This window comes from Anoplopoma fimbria, chromosome 10 (assembly GCF_027596085.1).
Source record: "Anoplopoma fimbria isolate UVic2021 breed Golden Eagle Sablefish chromosome 10, Afim_UVic_2022, whole genome shotgun sequence".
NCBI lineage: Eukaryota > Metazoa > Chordata > Actinopteri > Perciformes > Anoplopomatidae > Anoplopoma > Anoplopoma fimbria.
The window spans coordinates 17,420,355-17,440,311 of NC_072458.1; the positions used below are offsets into that span (position 1 = coordinate 17,420,355).

General features: G+C 40.5%; 1 protein-coding gene and 1 non-coding gene across 3 annotated transcripts; both read right to left on the reverse strand.

Annotated features, from left to right (window-relative positions):
• Window positions 1-10,073: 10,073 nt before the first annotated feature.
• gmeb1 (glucocorticoid modulatory element binding protein 1) lies at window positions 10,074-18,815 on the reverse strand. 2 transcript variants are annotated; one of them, XM_054606130.1, is made up of 11 exons: window positions 18,733-18,815; window positions 16,704-16,896; window positions 16,452-16,504; window positions 16,196-16,311; window positions 14,574-14,677; window positions 13,781-13,929; window positions 13,185-13,304; window positions 12,913-13,050; window positions 12,459-12,581; window positions 10,425-11,095; window positions 10,158-10,354 (listed from the first exon to the last, which is right to left on the reverse strand). In XM_054606130.1, exons 2-11 carry the CDS (start codon window positions 16,829-16,831, stop codon window positions 10,250-10,252), a joined length of 1,707 nt encoding a protein of 568 aa, XP_054462105.1. In that variant the 5' UTR covers window positions 16,832-16,896; window positions 18,733-18,815; the 3' UTR covers window positions 10,158-10,249. The 2 variants fall into 2 exon arrangements, with proteins under 2 accessions (XP_054462104.1, XP_054462105.1); XM_054606129.1 differs by having other exon boundaries at window positions 10,074-11,095.
• A 475-nt stretch (window positions 18,816-19,290) lies between these two features.
• Window positions 19,291-19,424, reverse strand: LOC129097824 (U11 spliceosomal RNA). Its single transcript, XR_008531552.1, has one exon. It is a non-coding gene; the product is annotated as a U11 spliceosomal RNA (small nuclear RNA).
• Between the last annotated feature and the right edge of the window lie 533 nt (window positions 19,425-19,957).

The window sequence follows — 19,957 nt, forward strand, 5'->3', positions numbered from 1 at the left end:
AAAGTTTCACCAAATTAAAGAGTGGATTGAATTCTCGACTGAACCCCCATTTTGTGATCTAAGCCCATGGTGATCAAACATCACACACCACATCAAATCATGTATTTTCCACAAAACAGCACATCGTTTCACACCCTCGCCTCCGTCAAATGATTGACGTTGAAGCTCGCTTAGATCCGGCTTTGATGGATGCACCTGTCCTGCTTTCGACATGAAATGCGAAGAAGTCCTCAAAGTTTTAAAAACATGACGATGAACAGAGAAGTATGAGGAAGAGAAACATCCCACCTGTAAGAACATTGCTTTTGTATTTTTTTAACATGAAAACAACTCTGGTGCTTATGAATCTACTACAAAAGCTGTTTGATGTTGCTTGTAAAGTTGAAGAGAAAAGCGCGTCTCTGAAATTTAATTTCTGAGTGTTGAGGACATCAATTCATGGAGAATAAAGGGAGAGGGGTCTTAAGGGAAATAACAAAAATAGCTGTGGCTCCTGTAAGTTTTGAGATAAGTCTAATCAGCTTCAACAGGAACATAGCACACGAGCGATGTTCGCATGTTGCTAGCTAACTACAGCTAACTACAGACAGTCAGTTGGTCCACCATTTTGGTCTGAGGCTGAAATATCTTAGTTATGAGATGAATCGCCATGAAAGTTAAACAGACATTCATGGTCCCAAGAGGACGGTTCCCACAATGCGGTGATTCCCTGATTCCCTTTTCTTTTAGTGCCAATTTTCCCTTTCACCAATGAAATGTCAAAAAAGATCTACTTCAGGGAAAAACACAAAACATTGTGCAGACGTTCATTCCCGGACAATGAATCCCACTGACTTTGGTGACTGCCTGACCTTTCTTTAAGCGTCCCCATGGGGTTGACATTTGTAATTTTGAGTGATATGTCTCTACAACTTCTAATTGGATTGTCATGATATTTGATACATCATCCACACAGGATCATTTGTAATAACTTCTAACACCATCATTAGGTTAAAAATTAATTTCTCCAATACTTTGATATACAGGTGCATCTCAATAAATTAGAATATCATGGAAAAGTTTGTTTATTTCGATAATTCAATTCAAAAAGTGAAACTCATATATTATATAGATTCATTACACACAGAGTGAAATATTTCAAGCGTTTATTTCTTTTAATTTTGATGATTATGGCTTACAGCTAATGAAAACCCAAAATTCAGTATCTCAGAAAATTAGAATATTACATAAGACCAATAATACAAAGGATTTTTAAAACAGAGATGTCAGCCTCCTGAAAAGTATGTTCATATATACATATATGCACTCAATACTTGGTCGGGGCTCCTTTTGCATGAATTACTGCATCAATGCGGCGTGGCATGGAGGCGATCAGCCTGTGGCACTGCTGAGGTGTTATGGAAGCCCAGGTTGCTTTGATAGCGGCCTTCAGCTCGTCTGCATTGTTGGGTCTGGTGTCTCTCATCTTCCTCTTGACAATACCCCATAGATTCTCTATGGGGATCAGGTCAAGCGAGTTTGCTGGCCAATCAAGCACAGTGATACCATGGTCATTAAACCAGGTATTGGTACTTTTGGCAGTGTGGGCAGGTGCCAAGTCCTGCTGGAAAATTAAATCAGCATCTCCATAAAGCTTGTCAGCAGAAGGAAGCATGAAGTGCTCTAAAATTTCCTGGTAGACGGCTGCGTTGACTTTGGACCAACACCAGTAGATGACATAGCTCCACAAATCATCACTGACTGTGGAAACTTCACACTGGACTTCAAGCAACTTGGATTATGTGCCTCTCCACTCTTCCTCCAGACTCTGGGACCTTGATTTCCAAATGAAATGCAAAATTTACTTTCATCTGAAAAGAGGACCACTTTGGACCACTGAGCAACAGTCCAGTCCTTTTTCTCCTTAGCCCAGGTAAGACACTTCTGACGTTGTCTCTGGTTCAGGAGTGGCTTGACACGAGGAATGCAACAGTTGTAGCCCATGTCCTGGATACGTCTGTGCGTGGTGGCTCTTGATGCACTGACTCCAGCCTCAGTCCACTCCTTGTGAATCTCCCCCAAATTCTTGAATGGCCATTGCTTCACAATCCTCTCAAGGCTGCAGTTATCCCTGTTGCTTGTGCACCTTTTTCTACCACACTTTTTCCTTCCACTCAACTTTCTATGAATATGCTTGGATACAGCACTCTGTGAACAGCCAGCGTCTTTAGCAATGATCTTTTGTGGCTTACCCTCCTTGTGGAGGGTGTCAATGACTGTCTTCTGGACAACTGTCAAGTCAGCAGTCTTCCCCATGATTGTGTAGCCTACTGAACCAGCCTTAGAGACCATTTAAAGTTTTCAGGAAACCTTTGCAGGTGTTTTGGTTAATTAGCTGATTAGAGTGGGACATCGTGAGTCTACAATATTGAACTTTTTCACAATATTCTAATTTTCTGAGATACTGAATTTTGGGTTTTCATTAGCTGTAAGCCATAACCATCAAAATTAAAAGAAATAAACGCTTGAAATATTTCACTCTGTGTGTAATGAATCTATATAATATATGAGTTTCACTTTTTGAATTGAATTATCGAAATAAACAAACTTTTCCATGATATTCTAATTTATTGAGATGCACCTGTATATGGCCAAATACCTGAAAAACTCAATGTATTCCCACCAGCCTCAGCTGTACTTTGTGTTTAGTACTAATTAGCAAATGTTAGCATGCCAACATGCTAAACTAAGATGCTGAATACCTGGATGGTACTAAACATCCCTCTTTTATCTGTTCCCTATTCTGAACTGTTGGCTGTTTTTGTGCCCCACTTTTACCAAACGAGAATCAATACAGTTTCACTTCACATTTTAGATATAAAATAGATTTTTTTTTTGTTCTCTGTCATTTGACAAGATATACAGCGCTGTCTGTCTGGCACCCACTTTGTTCATGCGCAGACATGTTTTTCAATCAACAACCATGTGTACAAAAATACACACACGCATACACACCTGTGCACTCGAACAGGAATAGCAGCATTTACAGCTCCTCCAACTGGCCACCACACCGCGACTCCAACAGCAAATCTCTGCTCTCTATCTGCTGTTTCCATCTCATCTGTCAGACACTGCGGCACGCACAAATTTGTCTTATTTAATTCTAAATGGGAAGTCCCACTCTGCGTTTGATAACATTTTATCTCCTTCGTTTTAACGAGAGAATAAGAGACAGACAGGCCTTGGCTCTTTACGACATCCTCATCCTCCCCTCTCATCAATTTGTTTCTCCACTTAGGGCTTCCTAAGTTAGCAGTCATCAATTTATGAAAATGTTCAGCTCCTGGGACTCCTCTCTTCTCCCCTCTCTCTGCTTGTCTCGCCCACTCAGTCCTTGAAATGTATATCCAGACTAACTGTCCATCACCACAAAAGCACATCCACACTGTCTCTTCATGTCCTCGGGCTCTTTACACTCTTCTAGCTCAATGTGCGCTTCATTTAATCCGGTGTGCCGGGGATTTATTTTAATTCGTTTTAACCTGCCTGTTGTATTTGTAAGTGCTTGAGCTGAAGCTAAAAAATGACTGCATCGGTATATTTTGAGAGAAAAAACTCCTGATTTCCTACTAGGTTGTTCAGCATCCTATAAACTTCAGTTCTCCACTTTGCAGATGTGAGACACAACATTTAAACAGTCTGAATACTTCATAAAAATGAACAATAAGCACAATTTAATAGCAAATTGACATTTAAAACATAGTTTAAGGCCGCTCACTTCCTAATAAAGGACAAAAAAATGCCTATGACCCCAGCATCGTCGTGATAAATTTTAATCTCACAAAGTTTTAATGGAAATTTATTCACTTCATTGCCTCTCAGGCATATTAGGACACAGGGTCATTGTCAAGCAGTACAGAATAGAGACTGCGACTGAGAGGACGACATCTGAGGACAGAGAATGAGCATATAGTATCTGAAGGTGTGAAGGGGGGGGAAATAACATGAATAGCAACTATGGTATGGCTGAGGGGAAATGATTTATGTTGATGTGGAGCTGCAGCAGGTCTCTAGAAGAGAGTAGCTTGCTGTCTCCCGCGCCAGATAAGAGGAGGCAGATAGGATGTTTCCCTGACAGACAAGGTGACAATCGGGCCTCTGTGTGTGTAAACAACCACGCCACTATCTCCCCCCCGCCCGACGATGGGGTTAACACCTCTGTCCATCAGCCGGGGCTCCCGTCATCGCTCACAGAGCCAACCCCTCTCCCCTGTCTGCTTGTCAAGGAGCAGACATGGACGTTGTACCTTCTGCTGCTGGCGAGCGAGCCAACGTGGCTGGCAGAGGGAGGAGATGGGGGTGGCACAGGCTGCCAGAGTTTTATTAGTTTCCCTTCCCAGCCTGACTTGCTCCAAAAAGGGAAAAAAAGAAAAAAATCAGACAAGGTCGACAATCCTCTTTGTCTGCGCTGTAAACACAGCAGTCCTCAGAGTCAGAAATCCCTTCAAGCAAGACTGAATGGAGCGTTTGGAATGATACAGTTGTTTGGATTAACAGCCCACCACAGGCTCAGCTTCTTCTGTCAGTATTTTTGGTGTCAGACCAAAACTGTAGGTCCCTGCTCAAATGTACATTGACATTTGATGAAATATATCTTTACTTTGGACTTGTATGTAATGTAATGCCCATATCACCTTAAATTTAATCTAAAAACATTGAGACGAGACGTTGAAATACAGTCCAGAAAGAACAGAGTTTAAAAGCTTATCAAATGAAAACACGCCAAACAGTGGATTATATCACTATGATGGATTTTACATCTCTTGTGAAAAAGCAATGTACCAAAAATGTGAATTTAAACATCTTGGATTGGTCCATTCAGATGACGTTGTATCTGTGTTGATTTCGTTAAATATTTGTCGACAACATTTTCACTTTCATGACAAAAATAGAGACTAACTACATTAAAAGTAACCTTTGATGACGACAATGTATTACATTTTTTTTTATCAACGAATACAAACTAAACAACAATGTGAAAGACAGACAATGGTCAAACAAACAAATCACTGAAGGCCATAGCAACAAACATCAGATGAGGTCATGTTAAAGATGTAGCAACACATTCTTCCAGCAGATCCCAACACAACCTTTCCCATGCGATAGACAAGAACAATACCTGTAACCATGGTAACTGCACCCGTTAAAGATGGCGACAGCTGTAGCCTCAAAATCCTTAGAAGACAAGAACATTAAAAAAAAAGCATGACAGCATCGAGGCTAAAAGATATTTAGTTTCTGTCAATTTAAACTCAAAAAATATCAAATGACTATAATTTGACAAAAACTAATATATATTTTCGAAGGACTAAAATTAAAAAAAAAGTCCGGTGCCAAAATTAACATTCTGCATTATTCCATGGGAAAAGTTGAGCCAAGTTTTTGTTTTTGTTGTGCATTTGGGGATTATATTTTATATCCTCCATATTAAATTTAATGGTTTAGTTAATCTGGATTAATTGTTGATTTGTTTAAGATTTGTAAAATATTCCTATGTCCGTATTTTTTCCTGTTGAACATTGCTTTAGCAAATTTCCGCATAATCTTAAATCTCAGAAATTATTTTTGATGAGTTCAATCTCATCATAGCAGATGCAAATGATTAAAATCCCCAAGTTTTAATATACCAGAATTAACCTTTAACATTTACATTAAGACCCATACTGATAAAGCTCTGAGAATATCTGAATCCAGTATATTTTTGAACTTTAAGGTGTGAGGAACATTTCTCCCTCTTGGGGCCCCTAGGCTTGTTTTTTGGCAAAGGTTTTTACTCTTCAAATTCCACTGACACCTGCCTCACCCTGCCCTGCGGCTGCACCTAGCAACCCCCGGATCCAGCAACCCCGAGAGGCAGTGAGGAACTGCTATCTATATTTTTACCTGGAAATGCTGTATTGTTGCATCAGTTCACTGTAAACTACAGGGAGTAAAAGAAGAAGTGAAGATGGCCTATGAAATCTATTGGCAGCTGCTCCAGCCATCAGCGCTTCTCTATAATTGGCACTAAGGGCTAATAAGAAAGATTTAAACCAAACTTAGTTAAGCTTTAAAGAGCTGCTCATTCACTTAAAACAGGCCTGGGTTACAATCCACAGTTGGATTTATAGCTGCAACTATTAATCATAAGCCATCTTTATTTGAAGGTCTTTTTTCAACTAATGATTTATTTCATTTATAAAATGTTAGAGCAAGTTCCTTAATTGGGCGTGACGCCTTCCGGTTGCTTGTTTAAGCTGATCAACAGATGATATCCAATTAGCATCAACATTAGCATTGTCATGGTGCGCATGTTAGCATTACAGAGCCACAAGGCTGACTTTCGGAAGACTTTCGTACGCCACGATAATTCAATCATATGAATGTTCGAAGTTTTCCAAAATGTTATTTTGACAGAATGGATCAAATTCTGATAAGAAGAGTCATTTTGAATGTGGTTTTGATTAGCTATAAGTTGAATATATGTCGTGTTTTTTTCCAACTTGTTCCGCTGCCCTCAACTGGCCAAAAAATAGATAAATGCAGCTTTAAATAAATAACCGACCATACAAATTTTGGTTCAAGTAACTTTCTTTCTCTCTTAGATGAATTATTGACTAGCTTCAGTGGAAGTTTAAATGCTGGGTTTTTTTGGGACTTGTTAGCATCCGCAAATTTAAAAGCTACGAGTATCGTCAACTTCAATATATTGGTACTCAAGGAAGTATAGTTATCACTTTTTATTCAACATTTTTACCAATGTTCAAACATTGAAAACATTAAATATCAAATTTAAAACAAACAAAATAAAAAATGACCTGTTCCAATTCAAAATTGGGCAAAACAGCAGACAAATGACATAGTTAGTTACCGTGAATAATATAGTTCACCTTAATTAAATACCGCCATCATCAACTTTTACTCTGCATTTTTTATTGTCCAACTGTCAAAACAGCATTGACTGGATCTCTGGACCAAGTGTGACATTGACGAGCGGTGCAACTCTGGGCCTTTCAATGAAACATTAAGAATGTCCTAACTTTAAATATGCATATAAAAAAACGCTGGAAAAATGTGAAGCGTAGCACAAGAGAGGAGCAAAGGCCAGGCATGCAGTACGGAAGGAAAACACTGGTTTTGCTGGCAACGTGTTTCTAGCAACATGTCTCGGTGTAATCAAACTCTGAAACCAAAACTAACTTTAGGACTCGTCTGCTGCAACCCCAGTGAGTGATAGAGCTTGTTTGACTGCTTACTCAAAATACATGGTGCATATGACACCACAAGGGAAAATATATAGACTACACAGTCGGCCACACGTGCTTATGGGACAACGCTTGCTGTGCCTAAGACTCACTGTGCATGGATACGAGTTGAGTTTGAGTACATTTTGAACTTAAAGCTTAAAAACTTGTTTGAATTGTATCAAACTTGAAAAGAGGGTGACAGCCCTAGCAGGTAAATACATCACAATGATGGGTTTAACAAATCCCATTTCATTAGCATGCTAGCTTACAGTCAGCATGTATAGAATAAATATGAAGACTTATGTAAATGACTAAAGACCATCATTTATAACCAGCCCGAAACACTGACTTATCACCGTGTCTGTCACTTAATTTTTTATGTCAAGCGTACGGTTTTTAATCTGCTGGAGTATGATGATGACAGAGTATGTTTATGAGCCCGTTTTCCTCCTGCGATGCTACAGATAAGAGTTCCCGAGCGGTCCTTCACGAAAGATACACACTGACTACAAGATGTCACGCTGGTGCCTCTATTCTCAGCTAAACCTGCCATATCCGAGGTGATACTGGCAGAATGTCCGCCCCGTTGGCCTCTCTTTTCACCGTTTTTTCGACCCCTCAGGAGTCTTTTGAGACGTTTTCCCCGACATGGAACAAATGCTTCTGTTTTCTTTGTCTTGTGCACAACATGTGAGGAAAAGCGATCCACAGCCCATAGCACGCCCTCTGTAATTTACTCGGACAGCATATCCTCTCGCCCCCCCGCACCACACAATGACCCCTGCGGTTTCGGTTTCTCAACCTCTTTAGCCCCTCACCTGCCCCCCCCACAGCGGCTTCGCCTTCAGCTGCCTGATGTCGGGATGTTTCCCTTTTGTGCTCAACACACCTACAATCAGTTCATCTAGGTGTCTATTTCAGCCCTGTGGTTTGTGTATGTGCCTGTTTTTTGTGCTTGTATAACCAAAATCCTCTCGCCTTCCCCCCCCCCTCATACATCCTGTCTGGGTGTATTAGGGGCAACAAGAAGCGGGAAATGTAATAACCAGCAGGCCCCGGTGCCCTGTCAGCACGGCTCAGCCTCCAGAGAGGCCTGCCCATCACGGACAGCAGCCATGACGGTGCAGATTACGCCGTATCCTGCAATAAACCTGACACATGGAGAAGTCAGAGATTACAGCAGTTAAGTATTTTTCCCACCATCTATTAATGCAGCTGTGACCATCATCTCCAGTTTCAGCCCGCGGTGGAGTGAGCACACAGCGCTCTCTGGTGGTGAGAAACTGAAACAGCCATTCACATTAGTTTTTTTTTTCAGTTTTAATCTGATATTAAAACACATTACAAAGTCCGTATGCAAATACCCTCATTTGTTAAATTAAATCATTGGAAATGGACAAGTCTCGAATAGGGTTTCTGTTGATGTGAGCATAAATTAATCCAAGTTTGCACCTTAAAAGAAAAGAGAGGCTCATGTCTTCAGTTTGGAAACTAATAAATATGACACAAGTGTAAAATACAGGCATACCAAGTTTGACATTAAGTATATATAATATGTTTTTTTATATATTGACTTAAACAATCAGCCCAGTAGCTCACACTATCTATCATACTGAGATAAAGCCATAGATGACCACAATAAAGGAAATAATCCAATAAAATAATCCATAGTATATGGAGCTTGTGAATGAAATCAGGCAGTAAGAAACCACTGAGAGAATAAGTGCATAAGCGATGCAATTCCAGTGAGAGGAGTTCGGTCTGTTACCATTTAACTATGCACATAAAAAAAAAAAAAAAAAAAACACTCCGCGCCACACAGTGTGGCTAAATTGTAAAGAAATGTTGAGAGAGCAGGCATTGTTGCAAACATCCTCCTGTAGCCCTAAAAGGACGCCACGCAGTGCAAAAACAATACAGCTTGGATGCGACATTACGACACAACAGTGCAATTAATCCCAGCCTCGAGTGACACCAACACTGTTACTGGTAATAAATCGGGGGGGGAATGTGAATTGACACATCATCAGCACCAGTAAAGCCCTGTATGTGGACTTTACAGCTGCAGTGCATTCTCTTCGTCTTCAGGTTGTTCGTGGAGGCTTGAAGGATGATTCAGGATGATTACAACTCGGGTATTTTTGATGTTTTGGCCATTGTTTCTGTTGGTTTTGATTTCATTGTACTGACCAAGGTCATTGGTGAGATATCAGATGGGGAAAGAAACACAAGCAGTCGTACGATCAGACAGGCTGTAAACATGGCAACAGTTTAGGCAGATTCATTTAGCCAATGTGTTTTTTTTAACCACAAATGGGTTTTTTATATTGACCTCATAGGTGAGACCAAAGTTAAGGTTAGACATCAGGCCGAGAAACCTGTAAACCTCTTTAAGCTCTCAATTATTATTATTATTATTATTATTATTTATGTTAGCTAGTTGGAGGAAACAGTAAACAAAACACCCACAAATCAAGTTTGGCTTACCTGGAGATTTGTTAAAAACCTGTCTAATCTTGTGTTTTCCCCGTCTCACTTCTGTTTAGAATTATTGACAGTTTCTAACATATCGAACTTGGTGAGTACAACGTTATTATTACAGCTAGAAATTACCTAAAAAATTACAAATATTTGCCCCGAGTTGTAATAAACCAGAATCATACTTTAAATACATATCGAACAGAAGCATACAGCATGTTGTTTGTTGTGATGCCTCTTTGTTTCAATAACAATCAACAACTCGAGTTGAGAGGAGCATGTACACATACACACACATACACACACACACACACACACACACACACACACACACACACACACAAAAAAAAAAAAAAAAAAAAGGAAAAATGGCTACCCCTAGAGCTTGGTCTTAGGCCAAGGCAAATTGTGGATTTGGAAATTCTATGTATTTACAGATTCACAAGTCTGTGATAGCTCAGTACGAGTCCATACCTGCGCTGCTGGATTAAAATAGGAGGCGTGTCTCATTTGACCTTGTTTTCTTCCTGAGTATTGTCTTCTATCACCACTATCTGAACCCCTGACAACTGTCCGCTGGCGTCCAGCTGCAGCCCCTGAACCCCCCCAGTCTGCGCCTCCTGCATTTGGCACTGCGTCTCCTCCCCCCGCAGCCATCGTCATCTCCATCCCGCTCTGGACCATCATGGTGGCTCCGTCTTGGCCCGACTCCCCGGTCAGCTGCAGCTCCATCACTCCCACCCCCTGCTCCATTGGAGCCGGGTCGATCTCAATGACCGTGTGCTCCTGGCTGGCCTCCACCTCGGCCTGCATCACCTCCTGCTGCACCAGCATGGTGCCGTCCATCACCTGGCCTTCTAAGGGCACCATCTCTGAGCCGCCGGCCTGCTGGCTCAGGTGCAGCAGCTCCACGGGGCTAACCACCGTGCCCAACTGGCTGGAGTCCTGCATGGTGGTGCCCACCAGTGTGAGGCCCGAGGATGGGTGCAAGGTGATTGTGTCCCCTTTTCCGTCTCCGGTCACCATGTAACGGGTGAAGAACTGCGAGCCGGCGGGGAGCAGGGTGACCGTGTTGGACGACTGGCCCAGGGAGGCGAGGGGCAGGCCGGCCATGGTAAACGGCTGACCCACAGAGGACAGCGAGATGGGGGAAAGAACGGTGAACTGCTGGGGCTGCAGGGTCTGCTGGTTGATGGGGGAGGTCAGGAGGGTAGTGGTGGAGGTGGGCCTCTGGAGACGGGGTCGTTTGGGCTGGCGCTTGGTGGGAGTTTTGCTTTTGGCCGGCTGCGGGCAGGACAGGAGAGCTCGCACCTGCTGCTGCTTCTTCTGTTCCTCCAACTGCACGTCCAGGTCTGCACAGAGCAAATAACGAAAAAAAAGTTATTTTTGCACGTCTTAATATTGATATACCATATCAATATTTATCAGAGATGGCGGGCACGCTCAAGCCAGCAAATGTCAGGTCCAATCTCAAGGCAAACACAACATTGACTCAATTAAAAATCTGTCCTTTTTCAATATCTCCGTCGGGAGGATCATGCCATCCGTTGCGTCTTTGCTTTCACCTTTGCGTCTGTCCGAGGCTAATCTTCCATTCTGATCTTGAGTTCTGCATCTGAAACTTTTTATTTTTCATTCTTTAAGTCATCTCAGGCCATTTGACTTTGTAATTAAATAACCAGGTATTTACCAGCTGCGCCGGCGGCACTGGTAATGTTTACAACTCGTGAGTCTGTGTGTGATTCATCACGGCAAAATTTGGTCCTGGAGACACCTTCTGTGTCACAAACTACCACAGAAGTGATTTTGAGCACTTTGCTAGATATTTATTTGTCATATGTGGATAGACATTGTGACTGAAATAGCATCGGAACTTGTAAGACTGAAATAGTTATGAGATCAAAATGAAACAGAGTTCGAAGATCTGTAAGAGGCATTGGAGGGGCCTTTAGTCATTTCCACTTTACGCCCATGGCCCGATTTGGCGTTGGGGCTTGTGTGATCCAAACGCATGATGGTATATCATTTGTGATGTAGTTGTTAATCTTTTGTATTAATGATTCGACTGATGATTCTCGCCAATCCAAGGCAATGAATTGGATTTCTTTCTTCCAGAACAAGCAGTCTGAAATATTTATTATGATTTCAATTATACTCTACTTCATTTTTTATTAAAATTTGTCATCTTTATTTCCTGCTTCACACGCTGAGCTTTTAAACAGCTTTGAGCTGTTTCTTCAAACCAAGAAAAGGGATAATGAAAACCACGCTCACACTTTGATCTGTGATTGACAGTCATTGTTTTCTATTTAGTATTGACAGAAGGTTTACATGTTAAATGTTAAACTATTTTATCCCGCCTCCTCTCTCTGCCTCAAATACACACACAGCTTGTTTTACCAATCCAGAGGTTATTGATTTTCTTTGATGTACATATTGCATAAACCAGTGTCATTCCAGAGGTGTATTGATAATTGTCAGCCGGCAACATACATTTTGTTTGTCTCAGTATTAAGGAAGTAATTTCAATCCATAAATGTATGAACCAAATTTAATGGCACTCTTCCAATATTTGTTGAGACATTTTAATGTAACCTCATGGTGTTAGTAGAGGGGATTTCCTATGGGTATATTGTCTATTTCGAAATAAGTGCAAAAATCAGAATATCTTGTGCATGTAAACAGGGTCAACCTTGTTTTTTGTTCTGTACTCACTGGTGAGCGTGCTGAGGATTTCCTCCTGGCTGGGATCCGTCTGCTGCCTCGTCTTCTCCAGCGTCTTCTTGACCGAGTCGAGCAGGCCGAACACTTGGGCAAGGTTACTGAGCACCGCCACCTCTACCAGACAGGAATCTGGGATCAGTGCGGCAATCAATCAAAGGGTCAAATCACATGGTCAGTCAGAAAAGGAGGAACAAATTCAGCTCTTGTAAACAATGAATCATTAAGTACTCAGTCACATTTAATACACAAAAACCAACAGTAGCCCTTCTAAAAGCTTTCTGATGTCGGTTTTTTTCATCCATCCGCCTCCATCTGCAGCTGAATTTGCTCCTTCTTCCCATTCGTTTTCTCGTTCATGCACCTCTGAGCGAGCCCTTAGTCCTACATATGGTCTGTTTGGATGATGCTATCCCAGCAGCCAGTGCACATTAGCGTTGTTCCGTACCTGTGTCCTGTAGGCCAGCGGGCTCACTGCGCTGCTGCACGCCGTTCAGCAGCTCCACCAGCTCTGTGCTGATGTTGGTCACCACTTCACCCAGTAAACCCACATCAGCGATGCCCTTCCAGAAGTTCAGCGTGTCCTCTGTGGATAAACAGACAACGCATGCAAAACTCAGTCACTGGTGTGTTCTGTGTTTCCGTGTGTTTGATCTCCAACTGCAGGTATCATTATTGTGAAAGGGAGTGTAGGTGTTGGGGTGTGTTGCTCTGTATGACCTGAGATCTCATTAGATTCCTTCTTTTCTGCAGCCTCCAGCGAGGTTGAAATCCAGTCCATCTTCCCACTCAGAACATCTGCTCTGTCCTCGCCCACAGTCCCGCCATTACCCAGGACCACTTGAGCCGCAATTTAGAAAAAGCGCACTTTTACTCACAAAAAATCGTAGTGGTGCAAGTAGGTGTAATCCATGTGTCAAGGGAAGGAAGTCTAACATGAAGTATTTCCTCCAGCTGGTTTAAGAGTGCAGCATGTCTCCAATCAGACATAATACAAAAAAAGCAGCTAACGCTTGCATGAAAAAGTCCAGCAAAAGCGTAGAACAGCAAAAGTATAAATTGTATATGGGTAACTTAATTTTTTCCCTATCATTTTCCTGTTTTACCCCAAAAACATACCTCATAATTTAGGACATTATTGTAGTCTAAATCTGCTTTAAAAATGTATGTTTGTAGATAAATGTGTGCTTTCAACATGTATTTTTTTGACTTACATAATATAATATAACATGACAGAATCTTGCACAAAACTGATTAAGCAAAAACAGTAAATAACCCGTCATCGGTAAAGCCATGACCTTGGTGTGTGTTCTCACCTTGGGAGGATGTCGGCGTGGTCAGTCCAGAGCCGTCAGGAGGGAACCGCGTGTTGTTGATTAAAAGGTCAAACTTGGTGCTGCGACATGTGTTGGTGCACAGCGTGCTGTGCTGGTAGAAATCCAGCTGACCTGAATCCATCATTTTTCTGGAGAGCACAAATCATGAAAATGGAAGGAAAAATTGTATAGCTGCATGGGTAACATATATTTGTAAAAAAGACACATCTTATCACCATTAGCCTAAACCAGACCCGCAACGAGCTAAAAGAGGCTAATATAGAGTCGATGATAATTCTCTTTGTTCGTCACTTCAAGCAACAAGTTTCATATTACTTTAAACTAAAGAGGAACCAAGCTAGGACAGCTGTAATACCTGCTCATCAGTGTCTTTTACAGCTCAACTTCCACTTGTAGAATATTCTGGTTTATTAAATATGCAGTAAGTATGCGATCCCTATTGATACGTTTAGTACTCCTTGTGTATTAGACATCAGTGAAAGAGAAAGGAGGTTTATTCAAAAGCCAAGGTGATTATTTTCATTTCATTTACAGCTCAGAAGTGATGGACTAATGTGGAGTTAATTCACTGGTACAGAGTCACACAGAACACAGTCATCGTTTTGGATATTTATTCAAGATGTATGAGTCACATCTCTGCTCGTCAGCACTTATGCAAGGGTTTGCATGCAGACTGTAATTAATTATAATTTTGTGTAGTGTGCAACCAACCAGAACTCAGAATAGTGAAATATGGCTTTTGGCTCATTAATCCAAATATATGTCCCCTCACCTTAGCATGATTCCACCCATCCTGATGGCTCTCTTCCAGTCTTTCAGAGTGGCTTTTCCAGAAATGTGCACAAACTGCTTGGGGCTGATCAGCTGGTCTTCATACTGGCGGAGAGAGTATTAAGAAAAACCACATTGAGTGCAATGTAGAGGCAGAGAAGATAGAACACCAGAACAAATACACGCCAAGTGGCACACTGTATGTACATATGTCTGATATTACTTTGCTAACAATGCCGTTTAATCGAAGAAAAAAATCAATGTACAAACTGTGGTATTATGAATACAAGTATTCTAAAACTAAACCTCCTATGCTGAGGTTATGTGGTGTTAGAGCTGTGCACTACATAATGATGACTGATGAAAAACTGAATCTATCATCATGTTTGAAGTGGATACTATAAACTACCACTGTGAAATATGTTCTGTGTAATAATTTTGACAGTTGGGGATACGGGTATAATTTTTCTTCTTTGTCATTTTGTATAAATATGAAATACTACAAGGCATGCGGCTTTTCACTTTCTGTTTTTTTACTTTTTTTCTTGGCTGTTTTTTGAGTTCCAGCAAAACATTTTTGTCCAAATATTCCTGTTATAAATACTACATATCTGTTGTGTGTTGAATTGCGGGACAAGTGTCCATCAACGGCACAATTAAATATCAAGTTTTCTTTGAATAAGTCTACTGTAACTATCAAATCAAAATGGCAAAAAATGATTGCTTTGAGAATATATGTTGTCAATAGAAAATTACTTAAATTTGTCATTTTACCTCAGTGGATGTTCTACATACTCTTATTTGGGATACTACGGTCTCTGTGCATGCAATTGTGACACCACTTACAATATACTGTTGATATTCACAGCGCAAGTAAAACTGTGACCAGGAAAGAGCTTGATGAATCTGTGCAAACTGTTTGCCTTTGTTTGATTTAGTTTGTACCTGAGCTTTTACAGCCTAAAGGACAGTTTTCTTTGCAATGCTTAGAGCAGCCTAAATCATTTCATACCTCTCTTATGTATTTCTCTTGTGAGTCTTGGGTTCTTAATATTTCATTATGTTCAGAGCATTTGTTGTGCTTAGTTGCTCATTACAGGTTCAGCTTGACAATAGTAAACACCTGTTTAATTCAAATCACTCAAAACACTATGTTTGAAATGATTAGCAAGACAATCTGGGGGGAAAAATGTTAATTAAAAAAGCTGTACGCATAAAAGAGAACATTGGTCATATTTAATTGTTCAGGGTATTCAGCTCAATCAGCCCATTGTAAGCATACGCATACGCACGCTTATAATTGTGATTGATGCTTAAACGTGGAAAGAGAGAGAAAATAGAAGTTCAATGCAGCTATTCTGGGTCCAGATGTAGTTTGTTTCCTGCTGTGTGACTGACTATTGAATGACCTAGTTGCCTTTAAGCTAGGTACAGTAATGTTTGGTAACACAATAATCTGTTACAGTCTTCTTCACCATCTGTAAGTGTTTAAACATTAGAGCCTATGTGCAGTATGTGCCTTGTGACCCATCGTTTGAAGACCAATGGTGAAACCCTGCGGCAGTTGCCATTTTGCTTCAATGTAGACTTAAAAAAAAAAAAAAAAAAAAGATAAATACCAACCTTTACACATTTAACATTGATTCCTGGGCATACGAATTTCTTCACCAGCAACACGGCTTTACTGTCGCCACATGTTATGGGACAGCCTATTTCAACATCATCTCCATCAGCATGTTCTAAAAGAATGAAAGGATACACACAGCGTTTAAACCTGAGGAAGCCGTTGGAAAAACATGCTTTTTGTCATGTGATGTGCAAAACGTAAGCATCACTAAATCTTTCAAGATGTCCAAATATTATTCGGACGATCTTCTACCTTGATGTGTTTCAACGGTCATGACAGCTGCGTCTGTTTCGGCAGATTCATCCCTGTGGAGAAAACGGTTTTCATTTTCACATTTCTTCTTGGTAACATAGAGATGTACGGTCTGTTTATCTTTTATAAATATCTCCTTAAGCCAAGTGTAATGTATATTCATGCAATATTACAGCTACATCGCTGTAGCTGTGCTCGTTGTGGAACACTGCTTAGAAGTGAACTGACTGGACAGTTGGCCTCAGTACATACCCAGTGGTGATTGGCTGGAGCTGGAGGATGACCTGAGTCTTATTAGGGTCATCAGGGTCACCTTCCCCGTCAGCCTTCACCATCACCACCTCCGCCATGGACACCGTGACCTCGTCCGTGGTCGCCATCACACATAGAGTAGATTACAGAGGGGAGCTGCTTTCATATAACAGCTATCCAGGAGTTTGTTCATCTGGGGGACAAAAGGATGAATATATTTAAAATAGAAACATAACACAAGTTGCACCATGACAAAGCTGGATAGCAGAACCAAAAAAATGTTGTTTTAATAGCTTAGCATTAAGATAACTTGTTAAATTTAAGTTATCTAGCTAATGTTAGGCTGTATCCTACTGTCAAAATGATTACATAGAAGAATTACCAACCTGTATCCAATAAAAAACTGTCAAAAATAAAATATTACATAGAACATATTTTACAGGCGACTAATAGATTATCTTTTATATTATCCACTTCAAACATAATGATAGATTCAGATGCCATGTAACCAATCTCACATTTAGAAATTTGTCATTTTAATATTAATGTTATATTATTGATGATATTGTAATGTTATTAATATTAATGTTATTTTGTACATTTACATTTTGTACATTAACAGTAACAACCACTTGTAGAACATGATCAATACATTTAAATGTACTAAAGTATTAAAATAAATCTAATACAACTTTATATCCTCTTATTTCTACAAATCATTGAGCTACTTCTTTCAATAAAAAAAATTCCAGAAATAGTTACAGGTTATTATCTTATTTATTTAACAGTTTCGTTGTGTGCATGTGATCTAAATTAACCAAAAAAAAAAAGTTAAATTATCATCTGAAAAACATTAAATCTTAACAAAAAAACATGCTTATTTATGCAAATGAACGATGCAATCACACTTTCTAAAGCTTTTTTGGAGCTCATTGTAACGGTGCATTATTATCTTATTTATTTAAGCGTTAATGAACAGTTTTGTTGTGTGCATGTGATCTAAATGAAGCAAAAGTTAAATTATCATAAATAAAATAAAAACATGCTTATTTATGCAAATGAACGATGCAATCACAGTTTTCTAAAGCTGTCAAATTTCTTTTTTTTGTTGTTGGAGCTCATTGTAACGGTGCATTATTATCTTATTTATTTAAACGTTAATGAACAGTTTCGTTGTGTGCATGTGATTTTGTTGTTGATGAGCTTTTTTGGAGCTCATTGTAACGGTGCATTATTATCTTATTTATTTGTGTGCATGTGATCTAAATGAAGCAAAAGTTAAATTATCATAAAAAAACAAAAAAAAAAACATGCTTATTTATGCAAATGAACGATGCAATCACACTTTTCTAAAGCTTTTTTGGAGCTCATTGTAACATGCATGCTTTATATATCCCGCGCGTTAGGGGAGGAGGGGAATAAAAACCCGCAATTTTTTTGTTTTTTTTGCGTGATTTAAAGTAAATTTCACACTGAATTCACTAACTGAATTTGTTGCAAAAAAAACCCAAAAACATGATTACAATAAAAAATAAAGTAGGTTATCACCACCGACATGGGCTTTTTCTTTTTTTTTTTTTTGCAGATGAGCTCTCTCCCCACACACACAGACACGCACACACACACTCCGGTAGCCATTACGGCTCAACGCAAAGGGCGTAACTTCATATGTGGCGACTTGCACCGCATGTTTGCACCATACGGGACGTGGTTGGGGGGTAAACGCATTGCATTGCCGGTGACGTGCCGCTTTGTCTCCTGAGCCGTACGTCCCTTCTCCGTAACGCATGTTTTTTAACTCTCCGCTCCCTCCTCAAAATGACGTCCTCCCCCTGTGCGGCGGCACGTACGGCAAACAACGGAACGGCACGGCACGGCGCGCCGGCTGAACCCCCGTGCGTAATGCGCCCTAAAAAAAAAACTACAACTACAACTACAGCCCCCTCCCCCAAGGCGTCGTGCGTTCGTCTGCTCCCGCACCGCAGAGGTTATTTGTTTTGCAATCACGCAACAATAGAATAGTCCTTACCGTGTTTATGGACAGAAAAACGCAGCAGCGCTAGATTGAGAGCGGAGCTGCCGCGCATGCGCAGTAGGTGCAGTCTGGACTTCCTGCAGAACCAGGCTCTGCTGCTGCTGCTGCCTTGTTTTCACGCTCCTGTAAACCCTGAGAAAATACAACTATTATCATTTAACTGACTAGAATGTCTGTATTAAATGTGCAGAGTGTTTGATATTTAGTGATAGCTTCTGCTTGCATGTGTGTTGTTTATTAAGATATATATGTATGTATATATATATATATATATATATGTGTGTGGGTCTACTCTGCTTGTATCCGAAGGGGTGTTATTATGTATTGTTTGACTTTTTTAATACTATATTAAAGCTTATGTGAGTCCTAATCCTAACCAATGGAATGCAAGTTAACATAAATGTGCCAGTTTCACATTACATTATAACATTATAACATTATAAGGAGATCTCACGCCTGTTTTTACACCGTGAGAATCATTGTGGAAAGATGCGTTTGTGGGTCAGACTGAGCGTCGTTTTCTATCATTATTTCTTTTAAACACATGAAGGACGGGGCGCCAGGACAAGTGATCACTAGCCTCCCCTGAGTTAAAAATTATGCTTCCGAAATCTCTTGATGGCGATTCCGCAGAAGGAGTGGTTATCCCCACCCCTCCTGTGCCAAGCACAGCAGAAGCCCTTTTTAACGATGTACCTGAACATCCCACCTACTAACCAGTGGCGACATGCTCCTCACTCAGAGGTGTCGGAAATGTGACGTTATGTCTGTGTGTGCGTGATTTGTGTTGGGCTGCGTAGTAGCCATTAACAACAATTGTTATATTCAAAATGTGTTGTCAATTGGGAATTATTATCGGAGTTATGATACATTTGCTTGTGTAGATTTGGCCCTCGCAGAGCATGATGGGTAAAATAAAGGCGGGGCTAAAATACAAGCGTCGGCTCTCATTGGTTGCTGTGCGCACTTCCAACCAGTGTTGCGTTCACTAAACGTGGGGGAAAGCAATGAGCACCGAGACAAACGAAATCAATGGAAATGTTAATTGTGGGTTGACAGAGATTTAGTTCAAATGCAAATTAAGCCATGACTAAAGAAGTTTTGTGTACATTTTGGCTGCTCTCTCTCTCAGTATGCCTTAATCCACATGAAAGATGATGAAATAGATAAACAGATGCAGGGCTGTAGACAGGATTTTAGAGATACTAAAGTTGTAGCT

Excerpts from the sequence above, each read along its gene's own strand:
- gmeb1 (XM_054606129.1), bottom strand. The coding sequence starts at position 16,831 with ATGGCGACCACGGACGAGGTCACGGTGTCCATGGCGGAGGTGGTGATG. Across the intron at positions 14,678-16,195 it reads TCAATGTTAAATGTGTAAAG|TATGAAGACCAGCTGATCAG; the intron begins GTTGGTATTTAT and ends TCTCTCCGCCAG. Across the intron at positions 11,096-12,458 it reads AATCCTCAGCACGCTCACCA|ACCTGGACGTGCAGTTGGAG; the intron begins GTGAGTACAGAA and ends TGCTCTGTGCAG.